Raw genomic sequence first — 20,841 nt, forward strand, 5'->3', positions numbered from 1 at the left:
CATCGTCATCATCGTTGCTTTCATCATCGTCATCATCATCGTCGCTGTCATTATCATTATCATCATCAGTGTCTTCGTTGTCATAGTCATCATGATCGTCATCATCATCATCGCTGCCGTCATCATCGTCATCATCATTTTTGGCCATGGTCAATCCACTGCTGGATGAAGGCAGTGCATCTCGTTTCAGCTTTCGTTCCGCTCTGTTTCGCGCACGGCCACGTTCCTCGCACGGCTGTCGACGTATCTGCGTGTGTGCGCGCATACGCGTTGAACTTCTTTCGCACCGCACGTAGCCAACCGCGCTGATCGTGGCGCGCCCAGCGCCGTGCTCACCCGTGGCGGCCGACAGCTCCTCCACGCTATGCGACAGCATCTGCTTGTTGTTGTTGCTCTTGTTCGCCCGAGCGAGCATCCTCGCGACGGGGCTCATGCCGTTCCCTGCGGCGTAGCGCACACAACGGACGCGGCATCAACTCGAGGCTAAGCTCGCACAGATCCTCAACACAGGCTGTGGCAAGCGGACGTGTCTCAACGGCGATAAGGGTCGCCGCCGGAGCACAGCCACGAAGCCGTAGGGTGCCTTGCGCGATCCGGGATTGTGCATGTCGGGAAGCTCTCAGCTCCACCGAGACGCCGGCGCAGCGGACACAGCGGCGGCGTGAATGGCCGTCGAGAAATGCGGCGGCTTTTGGCTGACCACCGAACGAAGACAGTGGTCACCGCGTCGCGAGCGCTTTCGGATGCGCTTCCGCGGCGGTCTGGAACGCTCTTCCCTTCCGAATGTTGGGAAGCCACTTGAGGGCCATGTACTTTTAAATAATCGGGATTTACAAACTCATTTCTTTAGAACTGCTTTTTTTGTTTAGTTTGTTGTCCTTTCCGCGCACCTCCAATTAGCACGGTTGGCTACGTATGGTGCGAAAAAAGTTCAACACACACAAACATAAACAGACCCATAGACTCACACAGAGACCCATAGACTCACACAGACCCATAGACTCACACAGAGACCCATAGACTCACACAGACCCATACTCACACAGACCCATACTCACACAGAGACCCATAGTTTGTTGTCCTTCCCCCAAACTTCCAATTAACACGGTTGGCTACATACGGTGCGAAAGAAGTTCAACATACATGGTACATACTAAAGCGCAACAAGGCCTCCGTGGAGACACCGGGACACTCCGCGGGCCCCCAGCCGATATTTGGGGGGGGAGGGGGGCAGTGTAATAACGACGTTCCGTTAACTCCGTCTAACGGTTATTTCGGCCGGCAGCGCTGTTTCTTACCGACGCTCGCCCTGCCCGGCAAAGCCTCGGCCAGTCTCAAAGACTCTTCGTTATCGAGATATCCTGTTTGCTGCTGCGCTAGTGCGATCCCAGTTGCGCAAGTTTGCAGATCATCTCTCGGCGTTGCGATGTGGTTTGGGGCACCACGGTGGCTAGGAGATGTAACTACCTCGCCTGGTATACAGGAGGTTGTGGGTTCGATCCCGACTCTGATGCCTGCTTTGTATTTGGAGTTTGCGGTGTCTCTCCCCCCGTGGTCACGTGGATTTTTTTCCGGGCCCTCCAGTTTTCCCCTCCACATTTAGAGTCAACATGCATTTAGAGTGTTTGGCTGCTATACATTTTCCCGTGATAAGCCGCTTCATTGTGCTATCATTTGTGATAGCCAGGTCACTTCTGAAAAAGAGCTACACCGCTCAATAGGGCCTTACCTGGTAAAAAAAACAAATGGTTTAGTCAAATGCTTTTGAGGGGGGATTTTTTGTTCATGATAGGATGAAACTGGAGAATCCGGAGGAAAACCTATGCTGAACAGGGGGAAGAGAATACAAACTCCACACTCTTACACCTCACTCAATCGCGCGCACACACACACCTCATTCATACTGGAGAACAGGGGGTAAGGAGAGAGTGGAGTCAACAATCCTTTTCACAGACTGTTGGGACAAGTGCTGTTATAGTGAGCACCTACTGTATGAAGCCTGCTGGCACGGCACACGAGGGGGTGGATGAACCAGGCTGAGTCCGACCTAGGGCTAGGCGCAGGATCGGGTCAGACATTTGTCACCGGTGTTAGATGAGAGTGGGAATTAAACTTGGGTCCCTCGCACTCACTCTGCAGAACCGGTGAACTGGCGGAGAACTGGCGGAGAACTGGCGGAGAACGTGCACGCACCACACAGGAAGGTCGCGGGAGTTGGGATTGAAACCCGGGTCACCGTCTCATTCGGTGCCACCCTGCCGCCCCGGTCATGCCACAGTGCCGCCCTGGTCACCGACTCATTCAGTACCATGATGCCACCCTGCTGCCCTGGTCATGCGACGGTGCCACCCCGGTCACCATCTCATTCAGTGCCACAGTGCCACCCGGGGTCACAGACTCATTCGGTGCCACCCTGCCACCCCGGTCATGCCACGGTGCCGCCCCGGTCACCGATTCACTCGGTGCCATGGTGCCACCTGGGTCACCGTCTCGTTCAGTGCCACCCTGCCACCCCGGTCATGCCACAGTGTCGCCACAGTATCGCCACAGTCACAGACTCATTCGCTCGGTCAGCCTCACCGGACATCTCGACCGGTCCACTCACCCATGACGGCGCTGCCAATGTCCAGGGCGCCCGCTCCTGGCATACATCCCGGCCTCCCCGGCGCTGCCAGGTCGTCGTCATTGTCCGACGCATCTCCAGGCAATCTGTGGTGGTTGACAGTTTCTTCAAAAAGCATCACATTTCTCTTGGCATGAGCGAGGGGGCTGCGCCAGTAGTGTCGTAAGAAAATCATCTGTGGCATAGTCGCTATATTATCAGTGGCGTGGCAACTACATTATCAGTGGCATAGTAACTAGATTATCAGTGGCATAGTAACTACATTATCAGTGGTGTAGTAACTACATTATCAGTGGCTTAGTAACTACATTATCAGTGGTGTAGTAACTACATTATCAGTGGTGTAATAACTACATTATCAGTGGTGTAGTAACTACATTATCAGTGGTGTAGTAACTACATTATCAGTGGCGTAGTAACTACATTATCAGTGGCTTAGTAACTACATTATCAGTGGTGTAGTAACTACATTATCAGTGGCGTAGTAACTATATTATCAGTGGCTTAGTAACTACATTATCAGTGGCGTAGTGACTGCATTATCAGTGGCGTAGTAACTACATTATCAGTGGCGTAGTAACTATATTATCAGTGGCTTAGTAACTACATTATCAGTGGCTTAGTAACTACATTATCAGTGGCGTAGCAACTACATTATCAGTGGCGTAGTCACTACATTATCAGTGGTGTAGTAACTACATTATCAGTGGTGTACTAACTACACTATCAGTGGTGTAGTAACTACATTATCAGTGGTGTAGTGACTACATTATCAGTGGCGTAGTCACTACATTATCAGTGGTGTAGTAACTGCATTATTAGTGGCGTAGTCACTACATTATCAGTGGTGTAGTGACTACATTATCAGTGGTGCTGTAACTACATTATCAGTGGTGTAGTGACTACATTATCAGTGGCGTAGTCACTACATTATCAGTGGTGTAGTAACTGCATTATTAGTGGCGTAGTAACTACATTATCAGTGGTGTAGTGACTACATTATCAGTGGTGTAGTGACTACATTATCAGTGGCGTAGTAACTGCATTATCAGTGGCGCAGTCACTACATTACCAGTGGCGTAGTAACTACATTATCAGTGGTGTAGTAACTACATTATCAGTGGCGTAGTCACTACATTATCAGTGGCGTAGTAACTACATTACCAGTGGCGTAGTAACTACATTATCAGTGGCGTAGTCACTACATTATCAGTGGTATAGTAACTACATTACCAGTGGCGTAGTCACTACATTATCAGTGGCATAGTAACTACATTACCGGTGGCGTAGTAACTACATTATCAGTGGCGTAGTCACTACATTATCAGCGGCATAGTAACTACATTACCAGTGGCGTAGTAACTACATTATCAGTGGCGTAGTCACTACATTATCAGTGGCGTAGTAACTAGATCCCACAATAGGAATGTGGAATTTCCACTAATTGGCTGTAGAGGGGCTGCAAATGAGATAAATCTGGGATGAGCGATGGCACTGCCTCAATGTGGCTGATGTGAGCAGCAGCGGCGGCACCAGCGGCGGCAGCAGCATCAGCAGCAGTGACAACAGCAGCAGCAGCGGTGGCGTTCGTGGCAGCGGAGTGGTGACGGGCGCTGTCGGTGTCGGCGGTCTCAACGTGGCCGCTCTTTACCTGGACGCAGGAGAAGCCTGCGGAGGAGTCTCCTTGGCGCTGCTCACCGTGATTTCCGGCACACGACAGCGGCGATCGCCGTGATCACCGCCGCCATCGTGATCACCGCCGCCATCGTGATCACCGCCGCCATCGTGATCACCGCCGTCATCGTGATCACCGCCGCCATCGTGATCACCGCCGCCATCGTGATCACCGCCGCCATCGTGATCACCGCCGCCATCGTGATCACCGCGATCGTCGTGATCACCGCCGCCATCTTGGTCGTAACGGGCGACCTCGACGTCGTCACGACGTTCTGATCTCTTCCCCCGAGTGTTAATTGTCGCGTCGTGCTCCTCAACACTGCCACCTGGTGAGGGCGCTCGACGAGGGTCGTGGGCCTGCCGCAAGACGGTGCTCCTCGCTGCATCGCTCGTCCTCGTCGCGCCGCCGCCCCTCACCGTACCATCCACCTCCTCCTCCACCCCCTCCTCCTCATCCTCCACCTCCTCCTCCACCTCCTCCACCTCCTTCTCCACCTCTTCCACCTCCTCCTCCACCTCCTCCTCCAAGACGAAAACTCCTCCGTCGTCTGGAGACATGGCACGCTTGCCTTTTGGAGAATTCCCGCTCCCGATGCTCGGCGCGTCCAGAATCGCCTTCGCCATCATCACTTCCACCTTGTCCAGGAGAGATTCGACGTTTTTGGAAATCATCTTGGGCACGAGCGGAGCCGGAGCCGCCGCTGTCCTGCGTTTAACGTTCCGAGCGACCGGCTCCCCGTCTTGCCCGAGCGCGCCCTTCCTCAGGGAGCCGGAATGAGAATTCCCACCGAAGGCATCGCTCCGGATGCTCCCGCTGGCGGGACGCGCGTCACTGATGGGACGCGCGTCGCTGGACGGACGCGCGTCGCTGGTGGGACGCACGTCGCTGGATGGACGCGCGTCGCTGGATGGACGCGCGTCACTGGTGGGACGCGCGACGCTGGATGGACGCGCGTCGCTGGCGGGACGCGCGTCGCTGGTGGGACGCGCGTCGCTGGCGGGACGCGCGTCGCTGGTGGGACGCGCGTCGCTGGCGGGACGCGCGTCGCTGGTGGGACGCGCGTCACTGGCGGGATGCACGTCATCATTGCTTTGGCGTGACCTGCGCTCCACCTCGTACTCGACTGCAGGTGATATCGCCTCAACCCTCAAGTCGCTTTCTACAAGCGTCTTGGCACGGGACTGCGATGATCTTGCTTTAGAACCCATGATATCAGTCGTTGTCTCGCTCTCCTTTATTCCCCCGGAATCACCTCGTGCTGGCAGTTTGGATTTTCGTTCTGCTTTCAAAGGCTCCTTTCGTGGATACTTTCCGGAATGATCATCATCATCGGCCACCACCACCTGCATTTCTTTCGGATAATTTTCCCCATCTCCTTGTTCTTCTTCCACCTCTTCGTTAGCGGTGGAAGCCCAACGTGACCCACCTTCCTGACGCCTGTCGTCAGCGCGTTTCGTTTCTCCATTGTAATAATCTCCGTGCCTCTGCCGCGCCAGCGAAACACCGGCGACGCCACCTTTTGGCGCCGCCTGCGGAGCCTCGGAGCGATGTTCATCCTCCTCCGCCGCTGCCCGCACTGCACGCGCCTCTCGATGACAGTCGACCTGCGGTCGCGTCACACCCTCCACTCGGCCGTCGTCTGTGGCATCGGGCTCCCCGCTCTCCGTCGCCGCCGGTGATCTCAGTTGACCGCTGGAGACGTCTCCTCCCGACACTTCATCGCGAGGCCGACGAGGCCGCGGCACCGGGGCCGTCGGCTTCGGCCGCGCGGCGGCGTCGTCCATTGTGCCGCTGGGCGGCGACGGCAGAGATTTGTTCAAATGGGGCGTCGCATCAGGGAACCGATGTGCAGCGTCGGCTTCGTCAGGATGTCCGACTATATCTTGCGCACGCGTTTTGCTTTCGACGCGGCAAGGCTCGTCCGAGCGAGAATGGTCCCGCTGTTGTCTCGGAGAGGATCGATGCTTCTCGCTTGATGTTTGTCTGGTTCGCTCGCGGTGGCGCAGATCTGGCAATGCCGGCTCTGCTGGCGAGTGCCCACCCTCCTCCTCCTCCGTCAAACCTCCACGACTGAAGGAAGTCCCCGCAGCTTCATGGGGAGACTTCCCGCGTTCTCGGCGCGTGGGAACGCTGGGGATGACGCTCCCCATGCTGGCATCCTCGCGATCTGCCGACGGCTTACTGGCGGCTCGCAGGTGATTGCGCTCGGAGTCGCCGGCTCCGTCGCCTGTGGCATTTGCTGAAGGATCAGAGGCGGCGGTAAAGCCTCGCTCATCGGAACGACCGGGTGACGATTCGCCCAGACCGGTTTCGCGTTTCTTGAACGCCTCCGACTTTGCTGCCGCCTGTGCGAGTGGTGGATGTTTGTCTCTGACAGGAAGCTGCCCGCCAGAAGGTGGTCGACTCGGCTGAGTATTTTCTCCCTCTTTGCGGCTCGCCCCTGTCCGATGTTTTTGCGGAGTCTTCCCGTCGTTGCTCTCCGGAAGTTTGGCGGCGGCGGTGGCGGCCCGCGGCGATGGTTCCGACGTCCTGGATGCTTCTGACGAAGGCCGTGATGGTGGCGGGACCTCGCCGGCGTCATCTTCCGAGAAACTGGACGCTACAATTCCATCAAACGGATTGCTTCTCATCTACACGCCAGACGTCGCAGTCACCACGCACGCAGGACAGACCAACCTCAAGGTCATTGTTGCTCAACCAAACGGCAGCCCCGCTACTCGACTGACACATCAACGTGGTCGGGAAAGAAAATGTAAATATGCGAAGGCGATAATTTGCATTTGCAAATCCACTGCTAGATGAAGGCCTCTCAATGCTACACGAGCTGATTCCGCCGCTCCATCTCTGGAGTGGACGAAAAAACCACCATCGCTTCCGATGATGCGGCCCTGCCCAGGTGTAGCTCGTCCTCAAGCCGATGAGATACTCCCGCTCCACGCCGGTTCTGTGGCCGCATGCGTGTCCCTCCCGCCATCGGCCGCGGTTGTCAGCACGCTTCTCTCGGCGACGTGCGGCCAACGTGGCACGATCACCGGAATGCTGCTGCTCATTATCAAATTTAATTCTCCCCAAAACCTCCTTTCCCCCCCCCCCTCTTGCCCTACTCTCACCTCACCTGCTCAACAGGTGCCCAGGGGGCGTCCACCCTCGATTATTTCCGTCTGTTCAGGGAACCTGTTTTCTGCACGGACTCCGTGTTGCTCCTCTATACCAGCAGCCTTCCGATCGCTCCCCACGCCTCGTCACCATCACCCCACCTCAACACCTCACCTCCTCACCCTAATGTGATGAATACAAATTTGTTATTTTTTTTATTTTACCAGGTAAGGCCCCACACTCACTAAGCTATTGTAGCTCTCTTTTAAAAGCGACCTGGCCACAAAAGCACTGCGGTGTTGTCACCGCCACTTGGCGGAAAACGGCCGTTGGTTTTGTGAGAGGGGACATGTGTAACGTCGTCACGCTGTGGCCACCGGGGCGCAGACGCGCTTCGCCACGCGTCGCCGTCACGCGTAGCCGTCACGTGTCGCTATCTCGTCGTCATCTCGCGTCATTGTCATGCGCCGTCGTCACACGTCGTCACGCGTCGCCACATGTCGTCACACGTAGTTAAAGGTCGTCATAGGTCGTCACGTGTCACCACGCGTTGTCACGTGTCACCACACGTCATCACATGTCACCACGCGTCATCATGCGTTATTGTCACGCGTCATCACACATCGTCACGCGTCGTCACATGTCGTCACGTGTCACCACGCATCGTCATGCATTGTCACGTGTCACTACGCATCACCACGCGTCACCACATGTCACCACACGTCGTCATGCATCATCGCCACACATCGTCACCCGTCGTCACACGTCGCCACGCATCGTCACACATTATCAGGTGTCGTCACGCGTCGTCGTCACGCGTCGTCCCGCGTCAGCACACGTTCGTCACGTGTCACTACGCGTCGCCACACGTTCGTCACGTGTCAACACACGTCAGTCACGTGTCACCACACATCGTCACGCGTCGTCACGCATCGTCACACGACGTCACGCATCGTCACGCATCGTCACGCATCGCCACACGTTCGTCACGTGTCACCACACATCGTCAAACGTCGTCACACATCGTCACACATTGCCACACGTCGCCACACGTTCGTCACGTGTCACCACGCATCATCACGTGTCACCCCGCGTCATCACGTGTCACCCCACGTCATCACACATTGTCACGTGTCACCACGCGTCATCGTCAAGCATCGTCATGCGCCGTCACACGTCATCACGTGTCACCACGCGTCGTCACGTGTCACCACACGTCGTCACACGTCGTCACACGTGTCACCACGCGTCGTCATGTGTCACCACACGTAACCACGCATCGTCATGCATCATCATCACACATCGTCACCCGTCGTCACGTCGCCACGCGTCGTCACGCGTCGTCACAGGTTCGTCACGTGTCACCACCGCGTGTCGTCGCCACGCGTTTACCTGTACGGCAATGGGATCGCTCACGATGATGGGATGCCCCGCATCCCGCTTTGTTTTTGTCGCGATGGATCTGTTGGGAAACGCAGCACAGCTCGTCACACACATACGCACGCATGCACACACACGCACACACACACGCACACACGCACAAACGCACAAACGCACGCACACACGCATGCACACACACACACGCACGCACACCCACACACACACACACCCACACACACACACACACGCACGCACACACGCACACACACACGCACGCACACACACACACATGCGTTCAATTCTGGCCACCTGCCCAGTGCACGACCACCCAGGTTCAGCTCCGCCAAGCTTGCATGACCCTGGTGAGGCCGAGCGAGTTGCTCGCCGGTTGACAACCGGTGCGGAGCGGAGGCCACGACACCGCCACCACGGCAACCGACGGGATAACAACGCTAGCGCCAAGTTTAGTAGCAGTAGGAGGGTTTCACGACCAATATTATCCATAAGATGTTTGTTTTCGGGTTAGATTGCATAACATATAAATGTGTCATTAAACCCGCCACCACCGGAAATTAGTGAGGTTTGCCAAGCAAACAAAACATGCCGATTCGTTACTAGTTCAGCACTAACCAGTTGTTGTGTTTGAGAGTAAACCCTTTACAACATTTACATTTCGAGTACCGTGACGTTTCGCCGGTAATTACATCAACCAAAACCACCAGCATCATCGGGCGACAGCCAGGGTTGTGGGTAAATTCTTCTCCTTTGTTTCAGGCCTCAAATATTTGTGGGGGATAAATGTGATGTCGTCACTTGTGAGTAGTCATAAATTACAATAGATCTCTATGATTGGGCGGGGAGCTTACGGTCCATCGGCAGCCTTGCGAGGAGCCGGCTTCCTGTGTCGTGGAACGTCACTGACTGCCGTTCCGTCTCCACGACGCTGGGCTCCTCCTGGGGACACGAGGAGGCACGCGCACACACACAAGGCAAAGATCCCCCGTGTTGCCTTAACAGACTGTTGGGGCAAGTGCCAGCACCAGGCCCGACCGCCTTTGTCTTCCAAGTGGCGATGTTTTTACACACCGCACCAGGCACTCGTTTGAGGCCGAGTCGACCTAGGGGAGGCCCATGACCGGTTCAGACAATCGTCACCGGTGTTGGCCGTGAGCAGGAATCGAACTCGGGTAACTGGGTTCATAGCGCAGCGCGCTAACCACTACTACACTACCGGTCTCCCACAAGGGGGGGCAACAACAACAACCGCCATTCACCACTAAGTGGCGGTGATGTCACCACGACGCTTGTGCCAGGCTATGTGCACCCTAAGGCCACGTGTCACCACGCGTCGTCATGTGTCACCACGCATCGTCATGTGTCACCACACGTAACCACGCATCGTCATGCATCATCATCACACATCGTCACCCTTCGTCACGTGTGCCAACCTGCTGTGCTTTAGCCACCCGGCGCTCCGCTCGTTGTTGTGAGCGTTGCTCCTCCGCCCTCCGTTGTTGTTGGAGGGCGACTACCTCCAACTGCCTAGTAGCGTCCTTCACGAGCCTCCTTCACAGAGACCGATCTTGACACCGCTGGCAAGTCCACTCAGCTCCACATCCTCCTGGACCACATCACTCCATCTCTTCTCTAGCTCATGCCAAGCCCGTTTAGCCCCCTCTATCCGGCCAAACAAAAGCTGTTTAGGCATGTGGTGACTGGGCATGCGGGCGACATGACCCAGCCAACGCAGCCTTGCCTGCTGGAGGAGCTCCCCGATGGGACTTTGCCCAGATCTTTCAAGGATTTGTGAGCTCCTCACACAACCCAGCCGAGTTGAACCCAGGATGGATCATAGGCAGGCCAGCCTAAATGTTTCTAACCAGCGAAGAGGTGGCCGAGAAGACCTGAAGCTTCGTGCGGAGCTACAGCCCAGGAAGCTTCCACACAGCGTTACGCAACCAATGAATAAATAATGCCGCTCGACTGATTCGGAGTGAGACCTCTGCTGTCAAACCGGAGCCCGTCATGAGCACACTGCCCAGGTATGGGAAACTCTCCACTCTCTCCACAACTGTCCCAACACCAATTGGGTCTGATGATGAGAGTGGGCCTTTCGCTTTTTCTCAGCCAGCCTAAACACCTCCTCCATCAGCCAGGGTCTCTGGGGAGGTCTGGACCGTGTACCCAAAGCAGCCATTGCAGCTGCATGAGCCACAGTCCTAAACCTCGCCCATTTCCCCTCGACATCTGGAGGAATGGGGGACAAAGCCAATCCCAGCCACAAGCGATGACTACATTTCTCGCGTGCAACTTTCATCAGCTAGCTGAGACCAGGCCACCTTGGGTTTGAATGGGGTCCTGTGTGTATACCCACCACCAGAGTGGAAGAATGGCAGGTGCATCTTACAGATAACAAGTTGATGTTCAGTGGGCAGATCAGCTCCACGGTAGGTCCTGGTGTCAAGGACATGGGCCTGCATCTGCTGTTCCATCACTACGTAGTCCAGCAGATGTTCTTGCTTGGACCCGGATGTGCCGATGCCAGAACAGCGTGTTGCTAATTATAAGCCCATGGGCTGCACAAAAATCTAGCAGCCTCCTTCCGTTGTTATTAAGCTGATCTGGCCCATGCCTTCCAATCACTCCAGCCCAGGTGCCAGCATCATGACCAACTCAGGTATTGAAGTCGCCCAACAAGATGACTCTATCCCGAGGGGCCACTTTAGCTAGCACCTGTGACAGGGGGTCATAGAAGCCATCTGACTCATCGGCCTTGCCTGCATCCCTACACAGATGTTCGTCTTTGGTGGGGGCATAAGTAACCACGACCACAACTCCTCGCCTCCGGTTGATGGGAAGGCGAGCCCAAAGTAGTCTGGGCTCACCGCTTCCCACACCTCACCGCCATGCTCCCACACCCCCTTCATTCTTTTGTTCAGAAGAGTCACACCCTGTTGTTTGGCAGTCTCCTGCCCCGAGTAGAGGACTATCCACCCCTCATGGTGGCAGGAGCCAGAGCCGGTCCACCAGACCTCCTGAATACCACAGAGAGTTTCAGGCGGTACTGGTCCAGCTCCCGACAGAGGAGTGGCAGCCTCTCCTCTGCAGTGAGCATTCGAACATTCCACGTGGCCATCCGAAATGGCTTTTTGTTGTTTCTGGAGGAACCCCGAGGGTAAAGATTCAATCTCCTGGCTCCGCCAAATGGGGTTTGGCCAGCAAACGTCATAGACGCCTGTCCCCCCAGAGCCTCCGGCACAAGCTTATTAATTAGATATTTTATACGTGGTTTTGTGGTAATGAATTGAAGGTGGAGGGGTTACCAGCCCCTGGCACCCATCCAGAGCCTCCATGTGGCCTTTGTGGTGGTTACAAACGCCATGAGGGGAATGGTCAATCTAAATTGGCCCTCCTCCCATGGCACTGCCCACCACAGCGTTGCCATCCGGCACCACGAGGAGGTAGGGGGTTATTTTTTCCAGACACGCGCACACACAAACGCATATGCGCACACATGCACACGCACGCACATGCGCACATATGCATGCATACACACACGTGCATACATGCGCACACACGCACACACATGCACACGCGCACACGCACGCGCGCACACACACATGCATTCTCCCGTCAACCCCCCAGTTCCCTCTCCCCCCCCCCACCACCACCGATTTTTTTGCCAAAAGGTGAAAATGTGCGGCTCCCCCCTTGCAGTCCACACTCTCTCACCGGGTGAGGAGGCGGCGGCGGTGGCGGCAGTGGTGGCGGCGGTGGCGGCAGTGGTGGCGGCGGCGTCATGCTGCAGAGAGACCTGGACGAGGTCCGTGGAGGGCGTCTGGTCGAGGGGGTGGTGCCGGGACTTGGTGACACTGAACCAGTCGCCGCTCACCTTCCATCGCTCTTTCCAGCTGGCAAGCCGCCCTTGCTGTTGCCTGCAGCAGCGACGGCGGTAGCGACAGCGGCAACAGCGGCGGCAGCAGCGGTGGCAGCAGCGGCGGCAGTGGTGGCAGCGGTGGCAGCAGCGGTGGCAGCGGCAGGGGTAGCAGTGGCAGCAGCAACACCAATTTAGCTCCGAGAGTGCTGTACTAGGAACGAATTGGTAAGTTCTGTTTAGGTAACAAACCATTACTAATTGGCTGTGCCGGGTGGTGGCGGGTTTAACGAACACATTTATATTTACGCGATCGAACCCAAAAAATCTCTTATGGACCAATTTATATCATTACATCAACCCCCGCCCGCCTCTGATCTTCGCACCCGATCAGCACACAGTGATGCCACCAGCTTGCTCCATTTAAATATTCTGGCAAATCGCCTGACGAAGCTGGTGGTTGTTGTAATCACTGGCGAAACGCGGTGCTTGAATTGTAAATGTTGTTGGCAACTAACTGTTACATTTTGTTGACGTGACAAACCTTGCTAAGTGGCTGTGGACTCTCTCTCTATCGCTCTCCTTCCCCATGGACTCTCTCTCATCTTCCCCATGAACTCTCTCTCGCTCTCCTTCCCCATTAAGTATCTCTCTCACCTTCCCCATGAACTCTCTCACATCTTCGCCGTGAACTCTCTCTCGCTCACCTTCCCCATGAACTCTCTCTCATCTTCCCCATTAACTCTCTCTCGCTTACCTTCCCCATTAACTCTCTCTCGCTCACCTTCCCCATGAAGTCTCTCTCGCTCACCTTCACCATTAACTCTCTCTCATCTTCCCCATTAACTCTCTCTCGCTCACCTTCCCCATGAAGTCTCTCTCCCACCTTCCCCATGAACTCTCTCACATCTTCCCCATTAACTCTCTCTCGCTCACCGTGCCCATGAAGTCTCTCTCCCACCTTCCCTATGAACTCTCTCACATCTTCGCCGTGAACTCTCTCTCACCTTCCCTGTGAACTCTCTATCACTGGCCTTCCCCGTGAACACTCTCTGTCACCTTCCCCGTCACGCAGTGTACCTCGGGGTAAACACTGGTTTGTATACTCGGCGACAAAAGGCACACTTTAAACCCCAAAGCCAAGGTGAATACATGAAACAACATTCTGCGAAAGCTCACAAAAATCCCAAGTGGGGAGCATATCTATCCACTCTACACACCACGGCATTAGCACGTTGTATATCTGTGTCTGAATATGCATGCTCCACCTGGGGACGCTCAACCCACAGTAAACGTGTCGACACCGCCCTAATCGACACGTGCAGAATCGTGTCAGGGTGCCCGAGAGCAACCCCTGTTCCCTGCCTATCTGGCAACTATCTGGCACAGCGCCCCCTAGCATCAGCAGGAGGGTAGCAGGTGACCACGATCGTCATCCGCTACGTGGTGGTCATCGGCCAGCACCACCACCGTCGTCGTCTGTCATATCGAGAAACAGCTTCTTATGTTTCCACCGCACCACTGACACCACATCACCGGAATCTGCCCGAACTTCCCTCTGACAAAAAGAATGGGAAACATCAAGCTCGCCCCTGGCTCCAATTCCTAATGGCTCACGTGACAGAGCCTACACCGACTGAGAGTGGGTTTCGGCAAGATGCAACTCTCTTCATGAAATCATGGGCGGGCGGGGGGGGGGTGATTCTTCGCAAGCGAATAATGTGCACTTGTCAGGAGACGCAAACCGTGGATCATCTCCTGAGATGCGCTGCAGTACCCACAATACACTCGTCAAAATTTGGCAATGCCAACACCAGGAGCGGTGGCCTGTGCAGACTATTGGGAAAAGACGATATAGGTTGGACAGGAGACACGAAGAAGAAGACCTTCCCCGTGAACTTTCTCTCTCTCTCAACTTCCCAAATAACTCTCTCTCACTTTCCCTGTGATCTTTCTCACCTTCCCCATGAACTCTCTCTCATCTTCCCCGTGAACTCTCTCTCACCATCCCCATGAACTCTCTCTCACTTTCCCTGTGATCTTTCTCACCTTCCCCATGAACTCTTTCTCCATCTCTCACCATCCCCATGAACTCTCTCTCACCTTCCCCGTGAACTCTCTCTCACCATCCCCATGAACTCTCTCTCACTTTCCCTGTGATCTTTCTCACCTTCCCCATGAACTCTTTCTCCATCTCTCACCATCCCCATGAACTCTCTCTCACCTTCCCCGTGAACTCTCTCTCACCTTCCCCCATGAACTCTCTCTCTCACCATCCCCGTGAACTCCCTCACATTCCCCATGAACTCTCTCTCACCTTCCCCATGAACTCTCTCTCTCACCTTCCCCATGAACTCTCTCTCACCTTCCCCATGAACTCTCTCTCTCACCTTCCCTATGAACTCTCTCACCTTCCACACGAATTTTCTCTCACCTTCCCCATGAACTCTCTCTCTCACCTTCCCCATGAACTCTCTCTCTCACCTTCCCTATGAACTCACTCTCTCACCTTCCTCGTGAACTCCCCATCACCTTACTCATTAACTCTCTCTTTCTCACCTTCCCCATGAACTCTCACCTTCCCCATGAACTTTCTCTATTACCTTCCCCGTGAACTCGCTCTTCAAGCGCTTCATTCATTGCCCCTCTCGCGCAATACATTTCTGTAATGATTAACGCAGTTTTATTCGTGACGTTGCGCAAACTATCAAAACGTCGCCGCTGCTCGGAATTACATTGGTGACCTGCCAACGGGCCTAAACAAGAGGGTTTTTTAATTATCCGTGCAGAGTCGTTCCCCGTGGCGACTTCTTCCAGTGGGCGCGGCAATGTTGCTCCGACGTCGGCGTAACGTTCGCTGGGATATGGACGCAGGAAACACGAGGCGCCGACAAGGAAGGTGGATCAAAAGCTGAAGAAGGTTGCAGAAGTGGAACGGGAGGAGAGGCGCACGCTGGGAATTGAGACTGGAGTAAGAGAGAGGGAGGAGTGCGCGTGGATTTAGAGGCCGTACGCCATCTTCGGGACAACCGCACTGCGTGTGAGCAAAACTAAAAATGGGCCTTGGGCAGGACGCAGCACGGCTTGGAAGGGTGGCAGCAGTCGAGACCACCGGCGACGGTGGAGGGCGGCCAAAGGAGGGGGAACAGCACGGAGATGGAGCCACGGAACACAGCGACGAATCGGGAAGGGGGGGGTGGAGGAGGGAAGGGGGTCCTTCATTCAGCAGTGGATAGATCACGGCCGGCACCGTCGACGCGGTTACACACCGGACCCTCTCCTCCTCCCGTTTCCTGAGCTCCGCGTCGCGATGGAGCACCTCCAGGATGACCGCCCGCTCCTCTTCCGACAGGAAGCTCAGGTCGAGCATCGCTGAGCCTGCAATGGGGGAGGGGGGGCACACCAGAATCCTGGTATTAGGGGTTTACAAGATCAAATGATCACCACTTTGTGAGGACGTTAACAGTGGTTGTCCTATTCATATTCTTAGTTTTTTCGGTAAAGTCACGTTGAAGAGAAACAACAAAATAATAAAATATATATTTGGTTGTCCTCTTCTGGATAGGCCACCATCACCACTGAGATCACCACCATCTACCACTGCCACCACCATCACCCACCATAACCACCACCACAACAACAAGAAACATCATCCACAGCGCGGATGACAACGGCGGGCTGGCGTCTGCGTTTCCGCCCGACACCACCGCACTGCGGGGCGGTGTAAAAATATTGCCACTGGGGAGACAAAGGCGCTCGTGCGTGGTGCTGATGATGTTATTATCCAGTAAACATGGTAATGCAGCTGATGTTGATGTTGTTAGCCAGTCAACATGGTAATGCAGCTGATGTTGATGTTATTAGCCAGTCAACATGGTAATGCAGCTGATGTTGATGCTATTAGCCAGTCAACATGGTAATGCAGCTGATGTTGATGTTATTAGCCAGTCAACATGGTAATGCAGCTGATGTTGATGTTATTAGCCAGTCAACATGGTAATGCAGCTGATGTTGATGCTATTAGCCAGTCAACATGGTAATGCAGCTGATGTTGATGCTATTAGCCAGTCAACATGGTAATGCAGCTGATGTTGATGTTATTAGACAGTCAACATGGTAATGCAGCTGATGTTGATGCTATTAGCCAGTCAACATGGTAATGCAGCTGATGTTGATGTTATTAGCCAGTCAACATGGTAATGCAGCTGATGTTGGTGTTATTAGTCAGTAAACATGGTAATGCAGCTGATGTTGATGTTATTAGCCAGTCAACATGGTAATGCAGCTGATGTTGATGTTATTAGTCAGTAAACATGGTAATGCAGCTGATGTTGATGTTATTAGCCAGTCAACATGGTAATGCAGCTGATGTTGATGTTATTATCCAGTCAACATGGTAATGCAGCTGATGTTGATGTTATTATCCAGTTAACATGGTAATGCAGCTGATGTTGATGTTATTGGCCAGTCAACATGGTAATGCAGCTGATGTTGATGTTATTATCCAGTCAACATGGTAATGCAGCTGATGTTGATGTTATTATCCAGTCAACATGGTAATGCAGCTGATGTTGATGTTATTAGCCAGTCAACATGGTAATGCAGCTGATGTTGATGTTATTAGCCAGTAAACATGGTAGTGCAGCTGATGTTGATGTTATTAGCCAGTCAACATGGTAATGCAGCTGATGTTGATGTTATTAGCCAGTAAACATGGTAATGCAGCTGATGTTGATGTTATTAGCCAGTCAACATGGTAATGCAGCTGATGTTGATGTTATTAGGCAGTCAACATGGTAATGCAGCTGATGTTGATGTTATTAGCCAGTAAACATGGTAATGCAGCTGATGTTGATGTTATTAGCCAGTCAACATGGTAATGCAGGTGATGTTGATGTTATTATCCAGTCAACATGGTAATGCAGCTGATGTTGACGTTATTAGCCAGTCAACATGGTAATACAGTTGATGTTGATGTTATTAGACAGTCAACATGGTAATGCAGCTGATGTTGATGTTATTATCCAGTCAACATGGTAATGCAGCTGATGTTGATGTTATTATCCAGTAAACATGGTAATGCAGCTGATGTTGATGTTATTAGCCAGTCAACATGGTAATGCAGCTGATGTTGATGTTATTAGCCAGTAAACATGGTAATGCAGCTGATGTTGATGTTATTAGCCAGTCAACATGGTAATGCAGCTGATGTTGATGTTATTAGCCAGTAAACATGGTAATGCAGCTGATGTTGATGTTATTAGCCAGTCAACATGGTAATGCAGCTGATGTTGATGTTATTAGGCAGTCAACATGGTAATACAGTTGATGTTGATGTTATTAGCCAGTCAACATGGTAATGCAGCTGATGTTGATATTATTAGACAGTCAACATGGTAATGCAGCTGATGTTAATGTTATTAGCCAGTCAACATGGTAATGCAACTGATGTTGATGTTATTAGCCAGTCAACGTGGTAATGCAACTGATGTTGATGTTATTAGTCAGTCAACATGGTAATACAGTTGATGTTGATGTTATTAGCCAGTCAACATGGTAATGATGATGTTAGACAGTGAACAACGTAATGATGATGTTAGCCAGTGAACAACGTAATGATGTTAGACAGTGAACAAGGTAATAACGATGTTAGACAGTGAACAAAGTAATGACGATGTTAGACAGTGAACAAGGTAATGATGATGTTAGACAGTGAACAAGGTAACGATGATGTTAGACAGTGAACAAGGTAATGATGATGTTAGACAGTGAACAAGGTAATGATGATGTTAGACAGTGAACAAGGTAATGATGATGTTAGACAGTGAACAAGGTAATGACGATGTTAGACAGTGAACAAGGTAATGATGATTTTAGCCAGTGAACAAGGTAATGATGATGTTAGCCAGTGAACAAGGTAATGATGATGTTATACAGTGAACATGGTAATGACGATGTTAGACAGTGAACATGGTAATGACGATGTTAGCCAGTGAACAAGGTAATGATGATGTTAGCCAGTGAACAAGGTAATGCCAATCTTAGACAGTGAACAAAGTAATGATGTTAGCCAGTGAACAAGGTAATGATGATGTTAGACAGTGAACAAGGTAATGATGATGTTAGCCAGTGAACAAGGTAATGACGATTTTAGACAGTGAACAAGGTAATGACGATGTTAGACAGTGAACAAGGTAATGATGATGTTAGACAGTGAACATGGTAATGATGATGTTAGACAGTGAACAAGGTAATGACGATGTGAGACAGTGAACATGGTAATGATGATGTTAGATAGTGAACAAGGTAATGATGATGTTAGACAGTGAACAAGGTAATGATGATTTTAGACAGTGAACAAGGTAATGACGATGTTAGATAGTGAACAAGGTAATGATGATGTTAGACAGTGAACAAGGTAATGATGTTAGACAGTGAACAAGGTAACGATGATGTTAGACAGTGAACAAGGTAATGATGATTTTAGACAGTGAACAAGGTAATGATGATTTTAGACAGTGAACAAGGTAATGTTGATGTTAGACAGTGAACAAGGTAATGACGATATTAGACAGTGAACAATGTAATCATGATTTTAGCCAGGGAACAAGGTAATGATAATGTTAGACAGTGAACAAGGTAATGCTGCGTATGATGTTGACGATGATGACAGCCCGGAATTAGCTCTGACGAGACGTGAACGGCAAACATCAACCTCGTCAACACCATCATCATCAAACATTTACATCTCGTGAGTGGCCCTGGCTGCGTAACAATGTCTCACCTCGGCGTTTAGACATGGAGACGCGGAGACGAGACGCAGACACACAGGGTGAGACACGCACACAGGGTGAGACACACACACACAGAGACACGGACACAGAGGGAGAACACTGACAACACACGGTAAGACGCACGGTGACACACACACAGAGAGACACGGGCACACAGAGAGAGCGAGAGAGACACGGACACACACACGGAGATAGAGACACAGGGTGAGACACACACACAGGGTGAGACACACACACACACAGACACGGACACACGGGGGGAGACGGAGGGGGTAGGGGAGAGAGAGACGGGGTGATGGCTTCTGGCGGAGGAGGCGCCGCGCACCTGTGCGACAGGAAGAAATCTGCGCAGCCGTGCGCTGGTGGCGGTGTCGGAGGGGGCGGGGACAGGTGAGCGATGACGTCACGGCCTCGCCCCGTCCAGGTGCGCGCCTCTGCCGCGGACGTCATCGGCGACGACAACGGCCGAGGACGACGCCCCGCGGCTGCGCCCTCTTCCCAGGTGACTGCGCCTCGCAAGTGGCTTCGACTCAAACGCGACGGAGGCTTCTGCGCTCGCTCCCCCCGGACTCTCTTTAGGTGGCCGATAACAGCCAGTGCCGGATGAAGCGAGTGCGGGGCCTGGAGCATATGTTGTTATAAAGGGGCCCAATTTTTATTTTTTAGTTTTAAACATAAATATTAAAACAACATTTTTAACTTGCGTATTAAAGCCATTGTTTTTTTTTTCCATTTGCTACAGAGCAAGATAATACGACAAATCGCTAACCTTAAACACCCAGTCAGTCGTTCATAAAAATTGAAGGCAGTATAGTACTATGGTAATAGAGCAAGTGCAGAATCACTGAACCGGAATTGATGGCTTGGAAGCATTTAGCGCGGGGCCCTTAGCTACTACATATGTAGCTACTTTTGCTGCTAGGGTCATCCGACACTGATAACAGCGATAGAAGTTGTAACGATGATGATGGCGAGAGGCACTCCCGTGATGAGGCCGGGTTTTTCGAGGGCTGTGTGTAGTTGACAAGTATTGAGCCGAGTGACTGCGTCCGTCACGACTTCATACCGTGGCAACAACCCATGCGGCTTAACGCCGTATTCTTATGCAGGGAAATTGAGTGTTCAGGTCCATACGGCGTGCAGCCGTTTCAATATCAATCGAAAATTTGGAGTTTTCGTGACTGCAGGGATCTATACTCCTTGGTTCTTTCGGTAAATTCACGTGGGTAGAAAATAAAATAAATTAAATCACGACGTTTCGGGCGCAACATAAGCGCCCGAAACGTCGTGATTTATTTTATTTGATGCCTACGTGACTTTACCGAAAGAACCAAAGAGTATGTTTCAATACCGGCAACGATTTGATTGTTTTGTCTATGTGATCGTGTTTTATTCC

The 20,841-nt window shown here is 52.6% G+C and overlaps 2 protein-coding genes across 3 annotated transcripts in view; both read right to left on the minus strand.

The window, feature by feature from the left end:
* Positions 1-4,742, minus strand: part of LOC116953958 (synaptotagmin-like protein 2) — a 19,361-nt gene extending 14,619 nt beyond the window's left edge. Inside the window, exons 1-3 of one of the 2 annotated variants that reach the window (XM_032974300.2) lie at positions 4,275-4,742; positions 2,606-2,709; positions 337-441 (exon numbers count right to left, since the gene is read on the minus strand). In XM_032974300.2, the coding sequence (XP_032830191.2) occupies positions 337-441; positions 2,606-2,648 (148 nt within the window). In that variant the 5' untranslated portion in view covers positions 2,649-2,709; positions 4,275-4,742. Of the gene's footprint in view, positions 1-336; positions 442-2,605; positions 3,317-4,274 lie in introns of those variants that run through there. The other variant, XM_076051924.1, reaches the window with a different exon arrangement.
* Positions 4,318-20,010, minus strand: LOC142905372 (uncharacterized). The gene is made up of 7 exons (XM_076051877.1): positions 19,436-20,010; positions 15,921-16,029; positions 12,510-12,712; positions 9,644-9,731; positions 8,790-8,859; positions 4,718-6,931; positions 4,318-4,626 (listed from the first exon to the last, which is right to left on the minus strand). Exons 1-7 carry the CDS (start codon positions 19,893-19,895, stop codon positions 4,318-4,320), a joined length of 3,453 nt encoding a protein of 1,150 aa, XP_075907992.1. The 5' UTR covers positions 19,896-20,010.
* Between the last annotated feature and the right edge of the window lie 831 nt (positions 20,011-20,841).

This window comes from Petromyzon marinus, chromosome 53 (genome assembly GCF_048934315.1).
Source record: "Petromyzon marinus isolate PM22_M1 ecotype Great Lakes invasive population chromosome 53, UKy_Petmar_22M1.pri1.0, whole genome shotgun sequence".
NCBI classification, from domain to species: Eukaryota; Metazoa; Chordata; class Hyperoartia; order Petromyzontiformes; family Petromyzontidae; genus Petromyzon; species Petromyzon marinus.